This window comes from Musca autumnalis, unplaced genomic scaffold, assembly GCF_047663935.1.
Source record: "Musca autumnalis isolate F117 unplaced genomic scaffold, ASM4766393v1 scaffold_4, whole genome shotgun sequence".
In the NCBI taxonomy this organism is placed as follows: Eukaryota; Metazoa; Arthropoda; class Insecta; order Diptera; family Muscidae; genus Musca; species Musca autumnalis.
Genome location: NW_027411977.1, coordinates 66257189 through 66279587, shown reverse-complemented (window position 1 = coordinate 66279587; position 22399 = coordinate 66257189). Strand labels below are relative to the sequence as shown.

The 22399-nt window shown below is 35.0% G+C and overlaps 2 protein-coding genes across 2 annotated transcripts; one reads left to right on the top strand and one right to left on the bottom strand.

The window, feature by feature from the left end:
• Positions 1 to 2679: 2679 nt before the first annotated feature.
• Positions 2680 to 6934, bottom strand: LOC141401565 (chitinase-like protein Idgf3). Its single transcript, XM_073981872.1, has 3 exons — positions 6790 to 6934; positions 3428 to 3928; positions 2680 to 3275 (listed from the first exon to the last, which is right to left on the bottom strand). Exons 1-3 carry the CDS (start codon positions 6902 to 6904, stop codon positions 2680 to 2682), a joined length of 1212 nt encoding a protein of 403 aa, XP_073837973.1. The 5' UTR covers positions 6905 to 6934.
• Positions 6935 to 19480: 12546 nt separating this feature from the next.
• On the top strand, positions 19481 to 21205 carry LOC141404313 (chitinase-like protein Idgf4). The gene is made up of 3 exons (XM_073987826.1): positions 19481 to 19687; positions 19776 to 20333; positions 20395 to 21205. The coding sequence occupies exons 1-3, from the start codon at positions 19576 to 19578 to the stop codon at positions 21009 to 21011; spliced, it is 1287 nt and encodes a 428-aa protein (XP_073843927.1). The 5' UTR covers positions 19481 to 19575; the 3' UTR covers positions 21012 to 21205.
• Positions 21206 to 22399: the final 1194 nt, after the last annotated feature.

Below are 22399 nucleotides of genomic sequence, written 5' to 3'. Positions count from 1 at the left end.
TTGATGTAGTGGGGAATTCGATTTAAGAATGCCTAATTTCATGAAATTTTTTAATGAAATTCACGCTAGTGTGGACTGGGACTAAATAATTTCATTAGCAATTTGAATTATAGCTCTGTTCCTTTACATGCAAGAATCTTCAAGTTTTACCACTTTTTACTCGAAAAGCGTTCCTTAACTTCAGACACCACACAATTCATATGGGAATAGTTTACAACTTTTACTACTTTTGCCGGTTTTACCATTTTCAAAAGTAAAGGAACAGACCATATGTTAACTTTGAATGCGCATTATTTCGTTTAATGTGTGATTTTTTTTCCAATTTCTCCTAAAAATAGCAAAAACGTTTAAAAAATAGAATAATTTATGTACTTCTTATGTACTTTTCATTTTGAAATGACGTACATCTTCTTTAAAATTCCGTCATTCTACCGATATTCGTCGCTAAAATTTTTGTGTCGATAACTTTGAGTTACAGAATAGCACTTTCGGTATTTCAACCGAACATTTTCGTTAACTAACGATGTCGGTTCGGTAGAAAAAAAGTTACAGAATCCCACTACAGATTTCGAAATTTACTCCAATTTCACTCCAAAACTAATTTTTCGCCTCGTGAAATACCGCGATGTTCGCAACTTTAGTTTGTATTTCTTTAGCTCTGTTCCTTTACGTTCCAGAATCTTCAAGTTTTACCACTTTTTACTCGAAAAGCGTTCCTTTACTTTAGACACCATACAGTTCATATGGCAGGAGTTTTCAACTTTTACTACTTTTGCCAGTTTTGCCATTTTCAGAAGTAAAGGAACAGACTATTTATTTTTTAAACAAATACTTAGAATTTTATGCTTGGTTTACATTTACGAAATCCACTCGATTTCAACTGTCAATTCCATTGATTAAACGTCAAATGAAAACCAATGGATTTCAGATGAGATTTCATTTGACGTTTAATGCTTGGTTTACATTCGGCGTCGAAGGGGGATTCGAAGGGGGATTTCGCATACAAAAATGAAATAATCTCATTTCGTGATTTCAGCGAAATCAACATACTCTTATGTTACACGCTAAAACTTTCATACGAAACTTTCCCCATTACAGTTATTTCATAAAATTACTTTTGTATGGAACTCGAACTATGAACACCAAAATAATGGGAAACTTTCGTATGAAAGTTTTAGCGTGTAACATAGTCCCGGTCCACACTAGAGTGAATTTCATTAAAAAATTTCATGAAATTAGGTGTTCTTAGGTTGAATTCCCCACTACAGCAATTTCATGACTTTACTCTTCTATGGAACTCGATCTATAGACGCATAATTTCATGTCAAAATTTCAATGAAATTACTCTAGTGTGGCCCGGGACATAAGAGATAGAAATCATTGTACACATGATATGCAACCCTGTTTTGCCTAAAAAAATTTCAAAAGTTGCAACACTTTTCACGTATCACAATAAACAAGGTAGATGATGGTCAATTGCAGCCACAAAAGATTGTAGTATCAAAATTTGTAAACAATGTGGAAAAACTATTAAACTACTTTGTTACAATGCTATTTTTCATTGTGTTCCCGAACTTTTTTAGAATGCAATGTTAGAAAAAAGAGCAAATTACCAATTTCTTAAAAAATACGGGAACGGAAAATGACGGAAATTGCAAAAACTCCAGCATAAATGTCAAAATCAACGTATCAGCTATCATATTAGATGCCAATGAACATGCTTGCTGCTAGTTTCTACTATGTAGGCCAAAATTGTATGGCAGAAAACAGGAAAATATGGTGTTATTCGGCGCTATTTTTGTTTAAAGAGAAGTGCAAGTCTTGCTAGATTTCAAAGTACGGGAACGCATTTTTAGCACTAAACTTGTTATTTACAACAACTTGTTTTGAAGATTCATGTTCGATCAGCTGCGCATATACATCTACCTGGATCATTGTGATATATTTGAAATCAACAGAAAATAAGTGTAAACACCGGGGTTTATTTCAGGATTTCGTGAAATCCAGTGGATTTTGCAGCGCATGTGTAAACTTGGCATAAGCAATGGAATTGACAGTTGAAACCGAGTGCATTTCGTAAATGTAAACCACTGTAGACACTCTTTTTTATATTTGGAAAAAAAGACTGCGACGTCTTTTGTAGGGATCAACAAATTGGCTTGTGCCTGTAGGGATCTTTAAGCGAGTGCTTCTAAAATGTATCGAACGGAGTGCATTTTTCATAACTCCGTGTAGACTGCATTCAAAGATGTTGTGAAATCATAACTCTGCATTACACTACTTCCAAACTTTTTTGCTGCGAACTGTCTTTTGTAAATGCCTAGTTATAGTAAGTTTACATTTACGAAATCCAGTCGAATTAAACTGTCAATTTCATTGCTTAAACATCAAATGAAATCCAGTGAATTTCAGATGAGTTTTCATTTGACGTATACGCAAAGGAATTGATTGTTGTTGTGCTACTTACGTGACCATGATATAATGATTCTGCCATGTTACGTGACCAGGGGATCAATTCTGTTTCAATGAAAATGTGAAATGAAAAATGTTATAAAGGAAATAAATGCCAAATAAATGCCATAAAGAAAATTTTTTTCATTTTAAATTTTCATAGATCAAGAATCCAGCCCCTGGTAAATAGATCTTATTATAGATGAATTGCAAATACGATAATTTTATTCAATTTAATAACTTTTTAATCATTTTTAACATTAAAAATTTTTCTCCGCGACATTTTCCACGAAAATCATCTAAAGTTATATCAAATACGGCCACTCCATGTAGTTTACTCCTCTTGGCGAATTTTACTTTTTCTTCGATATGATCAGGATCATCATATGTTATCAAAAGACCTTGAGTATCTTTTGAGATACCCGGACGGTAGGCAAAACTTCCCGAATGTTTTTTGGATATCTTTTTGAGTTTGGATAATTTTTTACAGATTTCTGGCCAAGCTAATAGACCAGATGTACGTGTATTGTAGCCACCTGGAGCGGGACCACTTAATAGTTTAGTAATGGGCATTTTTGGATTTTTCAATGGTTTTGTTGTATTCCAAGTGCGACCAAAAATAGGTAATCCCAAAATTAATTTCTCAAAAGGTACTGAGTTCGATTGATGCAAGGTATAGTTGACATTGGCAGTATAGCCGTGACGATCGTATAGCGGTGCTAAATAATTGGCAGCATTTGGCGTTTGTAGAGGAGATGAATAATCAAATGCTGATAATGTAATAAAATCGAAATAATCAAACATTTCCGCATCATTGTAATATGCTGAAAGAAAAGTAATACATTTAAAGCTTATTTTAATCATAGGGGTTTTAATGAAATATATCATTTAAGTTAATGAAAAATATCTTCTTTACACAAATTTTCACTCGAAATTTCTGTGTTTCACATTAACTGAACTACTCAATAATACTTACATTTAACATCTGTATTTGGCAAAACTGTCAGCGATAATGACAGTTTATCCCTGATCAGAGTAGCTTTTAAATTTCGTAATAAATTTGACATTTCCCGACCATAATGATCAATGACTTCGGTTCCATGCAATGATAAATCATTTTGGAAATTCACCTTGGGTAAATGATGGGCGAAATTGAAACCGTCAAATTTATATTTAAGCAAACATTTATGGATGTGATGTATAAATTGTTTCTTTTCATCTGGCGTTGCTTGTAATAATTTAAAATAGAATACATTATTCCCCAAATTACCATCTTTGCCACCACCTAGACTAAGTATAAATTTGACATTTGTATACTTATTTTTCAGTATTTTGACGCGTGTGAATTGCTTATGTTGTTTGGAATGTAGGAAGTTAAGCTCGAAGGCTTCAGGTTTTATACCGACATATCCGTAAATTACGATGTCACATAATGGTAAGGCGTTTTGTAAATCATACTCCTTAAAACTAGCAAATCCTGGAAATACATAAAACACGAAATTTAATTAGCAATGTCGAAATAAAGTAATAATGTACACCAAAATTTTGGTTTATATTCGGGATTTCCCAGCAAAAAAGTTTGGAAGTAGTGCAATGCAGAGTTATGATTTCAATACATCTTTCGACGCAGTCCACACGGAGTTATGAAAATGCACTGCGCTCGATACATTTTGGAAGCACTCGCTTAAAGATCCCTAGCCAAGCAAGCCAATTTTTTGATCCCTACAGTCGCAGTCTTTTTTTCTGAACACAAGAAAGAGTGTTAAAATTCTAAGAATTTGTTTTATAAAAAATAAAGAAATACAAACTAAAGTTATGAACATTGCTGTAATGCACAAGACGCAAATTATTTTTGAAGTTGAGTTGGAGTTTTTTGGAAATCTAAACTGAAGTGGGAGGAAAAATGAAAAACCATTTGGATGGTGAAGCAATATCAATTTCGATGTCATAAAAAGCAGAGTAGAGGAAGTAAACTTAGTTACGATCAAATTTAATGGAAAGTTTTTATAATTTGTGTTAATGTAATAAAGTTAATATTCTTGTTTTACACGAATAAAGCTGAAAACAGATACAACGTTTGATTAAAGTTTTGCATTGGGCGTCGAGAAAAAAAACAACAACAACAGGACGACGACGACACCAAAGTCCAGCGTTTATCTGTTTGTCGGCATATATTTCAAATGAATTTGAATTTTTCGGCATCATGCCCAACAGTGTAAAAACGGCCAAAACGACACAAAACTTTACCCAAACGTTGTATGTGTTTGCAGCTTAAGTAATGTATTTTATTTATTTTTGGATATTTGCAATGGCTTGCATTTTATAACATGTTTAGACAGCATTTAAATTCAATCCAAAACACTACATCAAAGGCTGTGATTTGGATCGAAAATGGAGTGCATCCTAGCTGTGTGCCGTGGAAGCAAAATGGAGTGCATCCTAGCTGCGCGCTCTCTTGTAAAATTCATAGGAAAAAATGTACTCCAGCGGCAATTGTTCTAGTTATTTGACTGCATCCGCGGATGCAAACTTTTTGCTGGGTTGTTTCGTGTGAAATCCAGTCAATTTTAATTTTAGCAAAATCAATATCAAAATCACAGTGCATGTTGGTATACAGCGCTGTTTTGCCTAAAAAGTATCACAATGAAAAAGGAAGAAGCATCTGTGGATTGCTACAAAAACAAATCTCAAAATTTGTAAATAATAGTACATTTACATTTACGAAATCGAGTGGATTTCATCTGTCAGTTCTTTTGCGTATACGTCATATGGAATCTCATCTGAAATCCATTGGATTTCATTTGACGTTTATACAAATGAATTGACAGTTGAAATCGAGTGGATTTCGTAAATGTAAACGTAGCATAAAGCGAACAAAATAAATTCGCCATTCGATCATCTGCGGTGATATTTCGACCTTGATTATAATGTCCTATTTTAAATTATCTCAAAATAAGTATAAACACATGGGTGTATTTTCGGAATTGATTTCGAAGCGTGAATGTAAACAATGTTTAATTGTATGATAGCTAATACTCCGGTTACACTTAACCGGATTGACCCAGTGGGTTTGGGTTTCAAATGTCAATTCCATAGCGCAAATGTCAAATAAATCCTCACTTGACGTATACGCAAAGAAATTGACAGTTGAAATCGAGGGGATTTCGTAAATGTAAACTTATGCTTGGTTTACATTTACGAAATCCACTCGATTTCAACTGTCAACTCCATTGTTTAAACGTCAAATGAAATCCAATTGATTTCAGATGAAATTTCATTTGACGTATATTCCAAGGAATTGACAGTTGAAATCCACTCGATTTTGTAAATGTACTATTATACTATGTTTACATTTACGAAATCCACTCCATTTCATCTGTCAATTCCTTTGTGTATACGTCAAATGAAAACTCATCTGATATCGATTGGATTTTATTTGACGTTTGAGCAATGGAATTGTCAGTTGAAATCGAGTGGATTTCGTAAATGTAAACATAGTATTAGTATAAAACAGAAATCAGGGGCTCAATTCTTTTTCTATGAAAATGTGAAATGAAATGAAAACTTTTATAAAGGAGAAAACTGTCAAATGAAAAAAATTATAAAGGACAATTTTTTCATCAAAATTTTCATAGAAAAAGAATCCAGCCCCAGGTACTGCATTCTTGGTCCATATTTACATTATGCAATTTTCCGTGGTGCAATTGTCAGTTTGTCGGTGAGAGATGGTGTTGAGAGGCAAAGGGTTACCATATGCCTCACCTCTCTCTGGGCTAGATTCTTGTTCTATGAAAATTTGAAATGAAAAATATTTCTTTTATAATTTTTCTCATTTTCATAGAAACAGAATTGAGCCCTTGGATTCTTGTTCTATGAAAACTCAAAATGAAAAATATTTTCTTTATAACATTTTTCATTTGATATTTATTCCTTCCTTCCCTCCTTTTTTGAGTTACCGACAAACATCGGTGAATTTCATAAAATTACTTTAGTATGGAGCTCGATCTGAGCACACCTAATTTCATGAAATTTTTTCATTGAAATCGCTTTAATGTGGACCTGGACTAATTTTTTTTTTTTAAATGGCAATATGGCCTTTATATATTAACGCTTTTTGGCGCGTTAACCTTATTTATGAGGATTTAATTGACGTATGTGGATTATTAAATAGGTTACATATAAAAGTTCTATTCCACAACTTAATTTGTTTTACAATTTTGACCACATTTGCATATTTTGCATTCCCTTACACACCATTTATATGAAAGTCGTTTACGACTTTAACCACTTTTGTAACTTTTACCAGTTAATAAAGTACGGGAACAGGCCAAAACTTACCCTTACGATGGACACTAAACGTATCATAATAACAGGTCATATCTAGGGCGGTTGTTCTTCCGATGTTACAAACACATATCGTAAATATACTAATCAAGGCTATTTTAAATGTCATTGCAGAGGGAAATTACAGTCCACACGAATGTCTATAGCTTATATAAATGACTATAGTTTGACATTAAGATTCATGAGAAGAACACTTAGTTGCATTCGTATTACTCATGACAGTTTTACAATAATTTAGTATGTATGTACAATTTTGCAGTCCAACAATAAAAACCGCTAACAACAATAATTTAATATGATTAATAAAAGGAAATAAAATGACCTCGACCACAATCGAATTTTTACACATTATAATAAAAGATATGAAATGCTCTAATGTTTATAAGAATTACCCACTATTCATTAGTACAACGATTAAAATATTTATTTGATGCAATCCATGGCACAATAATACAGGTACAGCGGCAAAAACAGCTGGTTATCACATTAGTTGTCAAAATTCATTATTGTGAATTAAACCAAATTTGACGTTTGCTATGATTTGATGTAATACCTTATCCCACAATGATACAATCATATGTCATGTTTACTAGGCGTTTACACAAGATAGACTGTCTGCAAAAACAATTCTGATTTACAAAAACATACATACATACCAAGGCCTATAGAAGGTCGGCCATTCAGAGTTCTGTTAACAACTTTTGACAACAAACATAATAGCTTTTACATTATTGTGATTTAAGTTTCTTTGTATTTTAAATCACAATAATGTTTTTGACAGCAAACATAGTAGTCAGCTGGGCTTAGTGCCCAACTGTATAAACTGTGATACATACATTGGCGCCCAGCTAATTAGGGACAATAAATTCAGCTTAACAGATTACTCGATTGCATTTAAAAATGTGAAGATTTTGTTAAATAAATTTTTGCATATAAGATATTAGTATAAGCACTATCGATTGATGTCAAAACGTACGGAGATTCTCCATATCTGGGGGAAGTACAGGGACACTAGTAGTAAATTCAACTTTAAGGTTAATTGATGCACTTTTTTGTACGAGAATAGCTCGTATTAGTTTGTTTATATTGTATTCAACTTATGGGTCTATCTTATATTGTCACTAAACTTGAGTTGCGTTGTCAGTTGTCTGCGCGACTGAGACCAAATGTTGTACCATTAATGTCAACTCAACTGGGTGGTCGATAAACATGTTATCGATCAGTGTTTTTTCAAACTTGTGACCTCTATTCGCCAAAAAAAAAACATTTTAAAAATAATTGCGCTTTGGATAACTCTTTTGTGTATTCTGGACAATATTTTAATATTTTGGCTGAGTTTTCGAGAAAATTTGGAAAACAACCCAAGATTGGAATATAACCCATTGAATCTTCGGATCGTCAAATTTTTTTTTTTTTTGCTGTCCCAAAAAATGATAAGTTCGGTGGAATTATATTTTGATGATGAAGAAAATGTACAGGACATTGCATCTATTAGAAGAAATTTGAGGGACAAGTCGAATCCATTGGAATTGCCATCTGCACTGTAAGCTGATGATCATGTGGAAAGATCTGTATAATCAGTAAATTATCTCAGGTTTAAGGCGTATTTTGGATTGCCAAAGGATGCCGTAGTTTACGTTGTGGAAACGTTAAAGGATGACTTCAAAGAAAGTTACAGATCAACAGGAATACCCCCACTTTTAAAAGTGTGCGCAGCGTTGCGATTCTTGGAGGACGGAAGTTTCCAAAAGTCCCATGACAATGATTTCAACAATTGCATGGCTCAATCTACATTGTCGAGAGTATTGAAGGAAGTTGTCCACTTGATAGAGGACAAATTGTGCCAAAATTGGATCGTTTCGAAGTTGACAGAGGAGGAAAAAAGCCAAAATAAAAACCATTTTTATTCAAAAACGAAATTTTCTGGTGTAGTTGGTTATATAGATGGAGGATGTTCGTCATTTGTACTTAAACTGAACCTACTGTATTTGTCACCAAATTCATTTGCAAAAGATTTGCTGCTGTCCGCTCCAAAGGCGATAAATTCACTTATTGTGATGGACCACCACCAGTGTCGTTGAAGTTTATTTTATTTTGAGGCATTTTCTTTATCAACTTTGCTTTAAAGTGAATCCAGACTCTGCCACTCTTCAGGTGTTCGTGTTGGAGGTTCATGGCTGTTAAACTGTCCGAAATGGACCTCCACGCTTCATCCGCTGTGGCTTTGGTTTCACCTAAACTCCCGAACTCCTCGGGCTAAGTTTGGATTTTTACTCAGTTTATCAATTAATATTTCGAACTGCTGCTTTGTCGTTATTTTCACCATATTGATACACAAAATTAATTAATGATGCAAAGAATCAATAATTGTTAACAAACTGTTTATTTTTCCTTCTATTTTACTTCTTGTTTCTTCGAAAATGTTCACTGCAACTGAAAATTTGTGGTTGCTGAAAAACAGCCGCTTCGTCAACTGAGATTCGCAACTTCAGTTGAGAGTTGCCATACGTGGATCAATTTTGACAACTGGCAACGCCACTCAGCGATACTTGTTATCGACGATCGACCCCTTATTTCATGCTTTACCCACGCCGAAAGTCGTTTAGGACCGTTCCATACTGGGTGTACAATTATCCTTGAATTACTTATTAACCAGTTTGGATCAGTTATTAGGATGAAAATCCTATTTAAAGGATATGTTATGAGGCATTTTTAAATCAACAAAATATGGTAATCTGGTCATCAGCATGCCGACAGTGTGTTCGTTTACTCAAAATTTGTACAAATTATTACTGGATGTTGTTCGTTTACTCTTTAGTACAATGCAAAATACCTTAGACGTTACTGGACTTGTACAAATTTGTAAAAATTATTGAGTAAACGAACACACCTGTAATGTACAAAAATATTTTGCCGATACCTATAAAATTTAGCAAAATTTAGATGAGGGATTATTTACATACACAATTTTTAAAATGGCTGAAAAACACCCAACATTAATGGCAGCCCTAGGAATCCTTGTGTTAGCTTTGGTATGGAACAAAGTACATTTTCACATCGAAATCATCGATCGATCATCGATACTACTCATTTTTGAGGGAAAATAAGTTTAAATTGCTGCAAAGACTATCCGATGCATATTAACAAACGGTTGGTTTGTCGAAAAGCTCCAGTTGTTGAAGTAAGTGCAAACTGTTTTTAACACAATATGTCAGCATGCTGATGACCAGGTTACCATGTCTTGTTGACTTAAAAACGCCTCATAACACATCCCTTAAATAGGATTTTCACCCTAATAACTCATCCAAACTTGTTAAAAAGTAATTCAAGGATAATTGTACACCCAGTATGGAACGGTAATTGTAGTGTATTGTTCGGAATGATATCTGGGGTTACTAGAACTATAGTTTTTGTTATAAACTACCAAAAAATATGCATATGTTTGGTGGATTAGCGGAAAATAAGGCCTAAATCACATTATTAGGTATTATAGTAATACTTCGGCCCCCTAAAGGACTTTCGGTGGGGGTAAAGCATGAAATCAGTTGAATACACTATAAACTAACTAATACGAGCTATTCTTGTATAAAATGGGCATCAATTAACCTTAAAGTTGATTTTACTACTAATGGCCCTAACTAATAAGGCCAGGCTAATAAGGACCATTTTTAAAAAAGTGGGCTGTACTTCCCCCACATATGGAGAATCTCCGTACGTTTTGACATCACTCGATAGTGCTTATACTAATACTCTATATGCAAAATTTATTTAATCAAAATCTTCACATTTTTAAATGCAATCGAGTAATCTATTAAACTGAATTTATTGTCCCTAATTATCTGGCCGCCACTGTACATTTGTCGGCTGTCTCCCAGCTGTCTATAATTTTTTCACAGATAGTCGGGTTAACTCATTTTTGACATTTTTGTAAAAATAAGTGAGATAATAAATGAAATGATTTTTACCCTGCGGCAAATCCTAGAGAAGACCCAAGAGATGCAGATCGACACATACATATATATGTATCACCTTTTTGTCGATTATAAAGCAGCATTCGACAGTCCCCTCCGATCAAAGGTATTCCATGCAATGTCTGAATTTGGTATCCCCGCAAAGCTCATCCGGCTTTGTAAGATGACTTTAACTGATACTAGGTCCTCAGTTAAAATTGGAAAGAACCTCTCCGAAGAATTTTGTACCAAAAGAGGTTTCAGACAAGGAGACAGCCTTTCGTGTGACCTATTCAACATTTTGCTGGAAAAGGTAATACGAAATGCAAATGTCAAAAGAAATGGCACAATTTACACCAATAGCCACATGTTACTTGCTTATGCTGATGACATATACATCGTGGGACGAACAGTAAAGGAAGTAACTGATACCTTTAGGAAGGTCGAAGCTGAATCTGCGAAAGTGGGTCCGGCGGAAAACGACGAAAAGACCAAATTGATGGTGTCGACGCGCAAAGCGTCCATAGAGCTCGTACCAACTGTGGAAGTTGGTACCTACAATTTTGAGGTAGTTAAAGACTTCGTCTACCTCGGCAATGCCATAAACACAACAAACAACATCAGTTGTGAAATAAGAAGAAGAATTGTATTGGCCAACATATGCTACTATGGTTAAAGTAAGCAATTTAAAAACAAAGCCACATCTCGTCAAACAAAAATAACACTATACAAAACGCTGATACTACCCGTGCTAATGTATGGCTCCGAAGCATGGGTACTTGTGCAAGCAGATAAGGCAGTGCTTGGTGTGTTTGAGAGGAAAATTCTTCGAAAGATCTACGGGCCGATTTGCGTTGACAGTGAATATCGACGTCGTATGAACCACGAGCTATTCAGCTATACAAAGACATGAATATAGTTAAACGTATCGAGATGCAACGATTGCGTTGGCTAGGCCATATCATAAGAATGAGCGATGATGAACCCGCTAAAAAGGCGTATGAATACATGCCACATGGCGGTGCACGCAGAATCGGCAGGCCTAAGCTTCGATGGAGCATACAAGTGGATGAAGAAATGAAAAGGCGCGGTATTCCAAAAAGCGAAGAGAAAAACAGAGAGGAATGGAGATCGTTTCTTAGTTCGGTCTATGGAACAAATGTTCTGTAATGGACCAGCTAAGTAAGTAAGTAATAATTGAAATGTTTTGAAAACAAAAGAACATGAACAAAAATAAAATATGCGAACGGAAAACAAAAAGAAATCGACGATTTTCACTCATAATTTTATAACTGTTTTTGCAGTTATCTGGACGCCTATGTCCTTTTTCAGAGCTAACCTTCCTTAAGAGGATTTATTTGAAATATAAGCAATGGAATTGACATTTGAAACCCTGTGGGTTTGTTAAATCCGGCAATATACAAACGTACTAATACGTAAATATTTGTTATATACGTTTTTAAGGATTAATTTCTTTTTGTATTTCCCTTTTATATACTTTATCGACCTCAAACATGATCATCTATTGGACAATAATAGTACGTTTATATATAACCGGATTTAACAAACCCACTGGGTTTTAAATGTCAACTCCATTACATATACGTCAAACAAATCCTCATAATGAAGGTTAACCCTGCAAAAGGCTATAATATAAACATGGTCTAAATGTGGTCTGTAGAGGGAATTCATTAAAATTCGCCTTCGGCTCCATATACAGTATCGGCCAAAACTAAATCACCCCCTCAGTAAATTTTTTTGAAATGATAATTTTTTTATGAAAACTAAATTATAAATTTATTTTTTATTTTCCTTTTTATTTATTTATATCTTTATAATTGAAAAATACAAAAATAAGGAGATCAGAATTTAATAAACAAATGTTAAAATTCAAAAAACATTTTAGGTCGCAAATATAAGCGGACAAAACTAAAGCACCCCCCCATTTGAGGTACAGCAAAAACTATTGAAATCAATATTTCGTTGCTTATCCTCTATTCTGGATGACACAATCACATCTTTTAGGCATAAATGATACCAAATTATTAATTACTGAAGGCGAAATAATTGATTTTCGGAAAATTTAGCTTAAATCCTCAAAATACTGAAAATTGGAAGGTACCGTTATATGGAGGCTATACCCAAACGTGGATCCAGGTCCACGATTTTTGGTGGATATGTTTTGTGACCACTAAGAACCCTAAGTACCAAATTACAGCTAATTTAGTAGGAAACTGTGGCTTAAATATCCGAAATACCGAAGATCGGAAGGTACCGCTATAAGGGGGCTATACCAAAACATTAGCCGATATTGTTCATATTCATCCAAAAATTATGCTACAGCATCCTTTAGTCAAATACAATACGCTAACATTTAAAAATTATCAAAAGAACGAATTGCAGAAGAACGATAGACGCCGGCCTATTCAGTCGACGACCAGCAAAAAAAAACCTTTCATATCGACTAAAAATGAAGGAGCCAGACTGGCATTCGCCAATACCCATTTGAACTGTTTTCCGATGAATCTATGTTTAATTTAAAGTATTCAGATGGTAAAAGGCTTGGACCAAATGGGTAACCGTTAAATCCTAAATATTGCAAAGACGCTGTAAAACATGGAGGCGGAAGGTTTTTTGCTGGTCGTCGACTGAATAAGCCGGCGTCTACCGTTCTTTTGCAATTCGTTCTTTTGCTAATTTTTAAACCTAAGGGATTTAGTATTTGACCAGAGAATGCTGTAGCATCGTTTTTGGATGAATGTGAACAATATCGGCTAATGTTTTGGTATAGCCCCCTTATAGCGGTACCTTCCGATCTTCGGTATTTCGGATATTTAAGCCACATTTTCCTACTAAATTAGTTGTAATTTGGTACATAGGGTTCTTAGTGGTCACAAAACATATCCACCAAAAATCGTGGACCTGGATCCGCGTTTGGGTATAGCCTCCATATAACGGTACCTTCCAATTTTCAGTATTTTGAGGATTTAAGCTAAATTTTCCGAAAATCAATTATTTCGCCTTCAGTAATTAATAATTTGGTATCCTTTATGCCTAAAAGATGTGATTGTGTCATCCAGAATAGAGGATAAGCAACGAAATATTGATTTCAATAGTTTTTGCTGTACCTCAAATGGGGGGGTGCTTTAGTTTTGTCCGCTTATATTTGCGACCTAAAATGTTTTTTGAATTTTAACTTTTGTTTATTAAATTCTGATCTCCTTATTTTTGTATTTTTCAATTATAAAGATATAAATAAATAAAAAGAAAAATAAAAAATAAATTTATAATTTAGTTTTCATAAAAAAATTATTTCAAAAAAAATTACTGAGGGGGTGCTTTAGTTTTGACCGATACTGTATGTACATTTGTATGGGACCAAAGGCGAATTTTCACAAAATCACTCTACAGACCACATTTATTGTCCAATCGATGAAAACAGTTTACTAGTTCTTTGTAGTGGCTAAACGTGTAATCCTACAAAACATTTTTAAAATCGGGTCAGATTTTAATGTTAGCTATATAAAGGGTCCATGGAAACTTTGAGGCCCCAGTGGCACGTGTTAACATATTCCGATTGAGCTCAAACTTTGGCAATCTTAATTTTTAACAAAACTAAACATTTTAGGAGGGTGCCGCATAAAAAAATACTTACTTACTTACTTAGCTGGCCCATTACAGAACATTTGTTCTATAGGCCGAACTAAGAAGAGATCTCCATTCCTCTCTATTTGTTGCTTTGCACTCTGGAATACCGCGCCTTGTCATCTCATCATCCACTTGTTTGCGCCATCTATTCCTTGGCCTGCCAATTCTGCGTGCACCGCCATGTGGCATGTATTCATACGCCTTTTTAGTGGGTTCATCATCGCTCATTCTTTTGATATGGCCTAGCCAACGCAATCGCTGCATCTCGATACGTTTAACAATATTGATGTCGTTGTATAGCAGATACAGCTCGTGGTTCATGCGACGTCGATATTCACCGTCAACGCAGATTGGTCCGTAGATCTTTCGAAGAATTTTTCTCTCAAACACACCAAGCACTGCCATGTCTGCTTGCGCAAGTACCCAGGCTTCGGAGCCATACATCAGCACGGGTAGTATCAGTGTTTTGTAGAGCGTTATTTTTGTTTGACGAGATGTGGCTTTGTTTTTAAACTGCTTACTTAATCCAAAGTAGCATCTGTTGGCCAATACAATTCTTCTTTTTATTTCACAACTGATGTCGTTTGTTGTGTTGACGGAGGTGCCGAGGTAGACGAAGTCTTTTACTACCTCAATATTATAGGAACCAACTTCCACAGTCGGTCCGAGCTCAATGGACGCATTGCGCGTCGACACCATCAACTTGGTCTTCTCACCGTTTACCGCCAGACCCACTTTAGCAGATTCTCCTTCGACTTTTATAAAGGTATCAGTTACTTCTTTTACTGATCGACCCATGATGTCTATATCATCAGCATAAGCAAGTAACATGTGACTATTGGTGTAGATTGTGCCACTTCTTTTGACGTTTGCCTCTCGTATAACCTTTTCTAGCAGGATGTTGAAGAGGTCACACGAAAGGCTGTCTCCTTGTCTGAAACCTCTTTTGGTACCAAACTCTTCGGAGAGGTTATTTCCTATTTTAACTGAGGACCTCGTGTCAGTTAAAGTCATTTTACAAAGCCGGATGAGCTTTGCGGGAATACCAAATTCAGACATGGCTTGGAATACCTTTGAGCGCAGCGGACTGTCGAAGGCTGCTTTATAATCGACAAAAAGGTGGTAGGTGTCGATCTGCATCTCTTGGGTCTTCTCCAGGATTTGCCGCAGGGTAAATATCTGGTCAATGGTGGACTTGCCAGGTCTAAAGCCGCATTGGTATGGTCCAATAATCTCGTTGACCATTGGCTTTAGTCGTTCGCACAATATCCCTGACACGATCTTGTAGGCAATAGGGAGTAGACTTATGCCCCTATAGTTAGAGCATACAGTCTTATCTCCCTTCTTGTGGACGGGGCACAGGATACTCAGGTTCCAATCATCGGGTACTCGTTCTTCCTGCCAGATGGTGCTAACTAGCTGATGAATACACCTTATCAGCGTGTCGCCTCCGGTTTTGAACAGCTCGGCTGGTAAGCCATCGGCCCCTGCTGCCTTATTATTCTTCAGCCGATTTATTGCTGTCTTTACCTCATCTTGGCTGGGCGGTATACATTCAATACCATCTTCTGGGATTGGGACTGTGGTATCTTCGTCGTCTTCGCTGCTATTGGATACCAACAGATTTGAAAAATGTTCTTTCCATATCCTGAGTACACTATCTGTATCAGTTACCAAATTACCTTGCTGGTCTCTACAGGAGGATGTGCCTGTACCAAAGCCATCAGTTTGATGCTTGACTCTTTGGTAGAATTTTCGGACTTCATTCTGGCTCCTGTACATCTCGATTTTTTCACACTCCCGCTTTTCCATCTCTCTCTTTTTCCTGCGGAAAAGATGTTTCTCCTCGCATAAAAAAATCCGACATAGATTTTTTAAAACCACTCTAATATACATAGACAAAGTGAGTTCTACTCGACCAATCTTTGTTGTTTTATGGTCCAAGTCCAATCGATGAAAAAGCTTTCATTATTGTGGCTAAAAAACAATATTACTAAAAAATTTTTAAAATCGGTTCGCATTTTCATGCAGCTATGTAAGGACCCTTGTCCCTATAGGATGTTGTGGAACAATTATATATATATGTAAGGACCAAAATACCTAAAATTGGCGGAATTCGCATATTGGAGCAATATCAATCCAGATGCGGTGGGCTTAGCAAAAGAGCGTGACGAGCTTCGTCGAGCCTGCCCCAGTAAACACGCCACTGTCAACTCCCCGACACTGGAACTTAACAGGTTGGCCAGTTAGCATAAGCGGAAAAAATGGCTAAATCATCCGAAGAATTGCAACATTGGAGCCGGAATAAGTGAATTGTGGTCAACGGTTTAGCCACTCTCGAACCCTGGAAAAAGGGAGATAGGACCTCTGTCACGTTTGGCGACGTTACGCAAATTGAAGAGGTGCTCACGATACTTTAATAGACAGTTTGTTAAGCACACCGATAGCGACAGGGTAAAGAGATGAGTATTACGTCGCATTAGATTTCATCCTGACAATTTTGGTGACGCTCGACTTATCAAAAGCGGCTGACTTCCGTATCGTTAGTTGCTTTACAAATGACTAAAAATCTGCGAAGTACAGTTGGACTTCGATTATCCGTGACGATCGGGACCGGAGGCATTACGGATAATCGATTTTCCCGGATAATGGAGGCAAAGGTTTTATGCAGTTTTTAAACATATTTTTAATTAAAAATGGCATAGAATTGTAAAATAATATTAAACTCTGCAATTGTTTTTATATATGTTAAGGTCATCCACCAAATCTTAGAAGGATGCACAATATCATCGTCATCAGATTCATCTGAATTGACTTTTTTCTACGCTTTTTGTGATACCATAAATACACAAATTGTGTAAAACAGGAGAATTGTCAGTTTTCTTTTGTTTACACTTTGTTTCCTTAATAACATTTTTGGAAGGTGTTCTTTCACTCCCGGATAATGATGTTTATAGCGAAAACTAGAGGCAATAGAAAAAATACCAACATTTCTATTCTATCCCGGATAATGGAGTTTCCCGGATAATCGAGGTTCAACTGTATTATGTTTCTTAACGCCGTTGTACTTCACAACTGCGAAGCTACGTGTTTCAAAACGTCAAAAATACACATTTTTAATGCAGGTAAAAAGCAAACATGTATCATTTTTATTTCTGATACATTTAGTTGCATTTTCGAGGAACAATGTATGAGTGTGCAACTGAAATATTTTGACGAAGTTTAAACAACGCAAAGCAAGTGACGATACGGAATTCAGCCAGCCTTTGATACTGTCAAGCACTCTCCGCTGTTTGAGAACATTGAGCTGACTACACTCCGGCCATGCCTGAAACGTTAGATAATCATTTATATGTATGTTTCGACGCCGGTCGTACGTGGAATTTAGGAACAAGAAGTCCGAAACAAACAGATAGTTCCCCAATGTGAGGTGATGACCGGAACTGTTTAAACTCTACCTTTTCCCGCATTAAATCTACGGCCACTTTGTTCAGGACATGGACTGAATGTCATGGTCGATGTTGGCTAAAATCCCGCCACTACCTACCGAAAGATTTTGGGGGTCACATTATTCACACAAATATTCAAACCTGTCAGAATACCGTCCTGAAAACTGCAACAGGGTGACTCATGTGTTCAAGGAGATTAGGAGAGATTAGAAGGATGGCAGGTGTTGTAGTTCGACTGCAGCACATGTTCAAAGAGAAAGGTTATCCCACCTTCAAGTTCAGCATCATGTGCTTGATCCCGTTCTTCGAGTTGTCATGGACGATGGTCTCCATGGATGGACTAAATCCCGAAACATCGAGTACATCTTTGTGCAGGATTTGTTTGCCAATTATGCTCAATTGAAAGCAGCCTTCTCTAATGGTAAAACTGAGATTGAGGTACCAGGCGGGCGGCTGAAGAGACGACATGAAGTTTCTCTTCGGTCACCTCACTGAGAGGTGTAAAATCACTTTTGTAAAATTTATGCAGACCCCTAACATCTGCAATGCACTCTGGAACTCTAATGCCAGCCCAGCTCTTTTTGGTTTTATTTTTGCTCTATTCCAGAAACTGCAAGAAGCTACTATTTTTTACTATGATAACATTTTTTCCTTTATGTTATCGAAGAAAATAGTAAAAATTAGTAGATTCTTGCAGTACTGGAACAGACCATTTGATGCATGAAATCCGAAATCATTTGTTAACCCGGCGTTTACAAATGCCAGTAAAATAGCAAAAATACCAACCTTTTTCACAAATACTTTTATAAATTTTTAAATATGTATAGAGAAAAGTAGGAATGTATTGGTGAAAATGGTTTGTAACTTTGCTATTGTCTTGCGAATACTGTCTGTGTGTAAACGCCTAGTAAGTAGTCAACTGTTCTGCGCCGAAGATTTCGAAGAACTATCTGTAGATTTGAATGACTATCCAAGGGCATGGAAACCCACTTGAAAAATGATTAATCACCAATCAGCATTGCCAGAAGCTCTGGCTACTTCGTTTGTATTTGGCGAGATCTGTAGTGCGATTCTGTAACTATTTAACGACAGAACTACCGACAATTGTCGGTAAGTCTACATTTTCAAATGTCAAAAACTTTTAATATTACCAACAATTTTCGGCAAGTTAGCGACGAAAATAAAGTGGTCGCTAAGCTCTACCGATAGCAACAGTTATGTTAACTTTTATTTAAAATTTTCGGTAAAAATCGATAAATAAAAAATGAGTTACAGAATCGCACTACCAATAGGGCTATTTATTTCTTGACCTCGTAGTCGCCGTAGACATAACGTAAATACGTAAATGCGAATTTGCTTTTTGTACTGCAAAGCACCATATCCCCTGTATTCAGCCCAAGGCTATTGGTCCAAATATCCAGTAATTTTGGGGCTCCGTTCGTGATGAAAATACATCAGAGGAAGTTATCACCACATCGTTCGCTTTGTGACTTAGTGTACATATTTATATATAAATGAAAAAAATGTATATAATTTGCCACAGTTGCGGTCTTGAATCAGAATTAAAACCGATGACTACTTACGATGTATTTCAGATAATATTATATTTATACCTAGATTTGCCTATAAAGTCAAGTGTTTTAAATGCTTCGAACAGCATTTGCATCAAAGAATTTTTAAAGTGAACACCACGTAAATATCGAGAAGCAGAAGAAAATTTAAAATTTTATAAAATGAAGTTACTTATAATATTGGGGGCCATGCTTTTGGTCCTCAATCGCTTTGCGGCGGCTAAGACTCGCAATGTTATCTGTTTCTATGACACATCCAGTAAGATGAGAGCAGGTATGTTGATTCATAATTGGATAATTTAAAGTCTAAACAAAAGTTTACTGTGGACACCCTTGATCTCAACTGCTCTCTTTTCCAATAGGTTCAGCTAATTTCACCACCCCGGATCTGGAAATGTCTCTGCAACTTTGTACACACATTGTCTATGGTTATGTGGCCATGAGAGGTTCAACATTTGAGATTGTACCCGGTGATAAGCGACAAATACCACTGTTCCAACAGGTTAAAATGTTTAAGAAAAGATTCCCCCATGTTAAATTCATTTTGAGTTTGGGTGGCAATACGGACAAAAGGAATGCCGACAAATATATGCGTCTCTTGGAGAGTAGCCGTAGTCAGCAGAGGGCCTTTATAAATTCAGCTTTAGGAATTGTACGCAACTATCAATTTGATGGTTTCGATTTGGCCTATCAGTTCACCGAGGATAAAGCAATTGTAAAAGAATCCACATTTAAAAAAATAACCACAGCCGTTAAAGATAAAGTGAACAGCAATTTGAACGGAGGCAAGGTACAACAGAAGGCTCCCACACATGTGCACAGAACGCAATTTACTCAATTAGTTGGCGATTTGCGGAACACCTTTAGGGACAATAAACTATTGTTGTCCCTGACCGTTTTGCCCAACGTTAATTCAAGTTGTACGTTAAATGAGAGATATATGTTGATAATTTTTATATTTAATGGCGAAATCTATTTTAGTGTATTTCAATATACCCGTTATAATGGGAAATTTGGATTTTGTAACACTGGCCACGTTCGATTACAGCACACCCCAACGCACACCTAAACAAGCTGACTACTTGGCTCCCTTACAGCCATTACCCACAAATAAACTAAGAAATCCCTATGCCAATGTTGACTCACAGGTACGCTACTGGTTGGGTCAGGGTGCATCTGCAGAACAACTGAATATTGGCATAGCAGCCCACGGACGCACATGGCAATTTAAGAAGTTATTGAAAAATGATCATATGCCTATTGAATCTTCATTGGATGGCCCTGCTCCAGGGGATATGATGACTCACAAATCGGGTCTCTTAAGCTGGTCAGAAGTATGTCACAAAGTGAAGACAATGGTAAAACGTGAAGATAAAACATCTGGCAATTATGCCTATAAACCCCCACAAACTAAGGGTTCGACTGGACTCTTGATTACCTACGAAAATGTTGCCAGCATCGCTGAAAAGGCGTCCTATGTTAAAAATCACCATTTGGGTGGCATGGCATTGTTCGACCTGAGTTTGGATGATTTTCATGGCGTATGTAATGATCAGAGATATCCTTTCTTGAACACAATACGAAGTAAATTGATCTAAATTCATCCATATGATAATGTGTCTTAATGCATTCAAGATTTTTTATAGCTATATTCTAAATAAAAAATAAATTAAAAAAAATATAATACGTATTTTTTAAAAGATTTTTATAGTGAATTTTTAAAATATTTTTGTTTGTTTAAAGATTTGTTTGAGAACAATAATCATGGATTTTTTTAAATATTTTTAGAGGACAATAATCGTGGATTTTTTTTAAATATTTTTTAAAGGTCAATAATAGTAGATTTTTTTAAATATTTTTAGAGGACATTAATCGTGGATTTTTAAAATATTTTTAGAGGACAATAATGGTGTATTTATTTTTTAAATATTTTTAGAGTACAATAACCGTGGATTTTTTTAAATATTTTTAGAATACAATGATAGTGGATTTTTTAAAATATTTTTAGAGTACAATAATCGTGGATTTTTAAATACTTTGAGAGTACAATAATCGTGGATTTTTTAAAGTATTTTTGGAGTACAATAATCGTGGACTTTTATATACTTTAAGAGTACAATAATCGTGGATTTTTTAAAATATTTTTAGAGTACAATAATCGTGGATTATTTTTTAATATTTTTAGAGTACAAAATCGTTGATTTTTTTTAATATTTTTAGAGTACAAAATTGTGGATTTTTTAAAATATTTTTAGAGTACAATAATCGTGGATTTTTTAAAATATTTTTAGAGTACAATAATCGTGGATATTTTAAAATATTTTAAGAGTACAATAATCGTGAATTTTTTAAAATATTTTAAGAGTACAATAATCGTGAATTTTTTAAAATATTTTTAGAGTAATTGTGGATTTTTTAAAATATTTTTAGAGTACAATAATCGTGGATTTTTTAAAATATTTTTAGAGTACAATAATCGTGGATTTTTTAAAATATTTTTAGAGTACAATAATCGTGGATTTTTTAAAATATTTTTAGAGTACAATAATCGTGGATTTTTTAAAATATTTTTAGAGTACAATAATCGTGGATTTTTTAAAATATTTTTAGAGTACAATAATCGTGGATTTTTTAAAATATTTTTAGAGTACAATAATCGTGGATTTTTTAAAATATTTTTAGAGTACAATAATCGTGGATTTTTTAAAATATTTTTAGAGTACAATAATCGTGGATTTTTTAAAATATTTTTAGAGTACAATAATCGTGGATTTTTTAAAATATTTTTAGAGTACAATAATCGTGGATTTTTTAAAATATTTTTAGAGTACAATAATCGTGGATTTTTTAAAATATTTTTAGAGTACAATAATCGTGGATTTTTTAAAATATTTTTAGAGTACAATAATCGTGGATTTTTTAAAATATTTTTAGAGTACAATAATCGTGGATTTTTTAAAATATTTTTAGAGTACAATAATCGTGG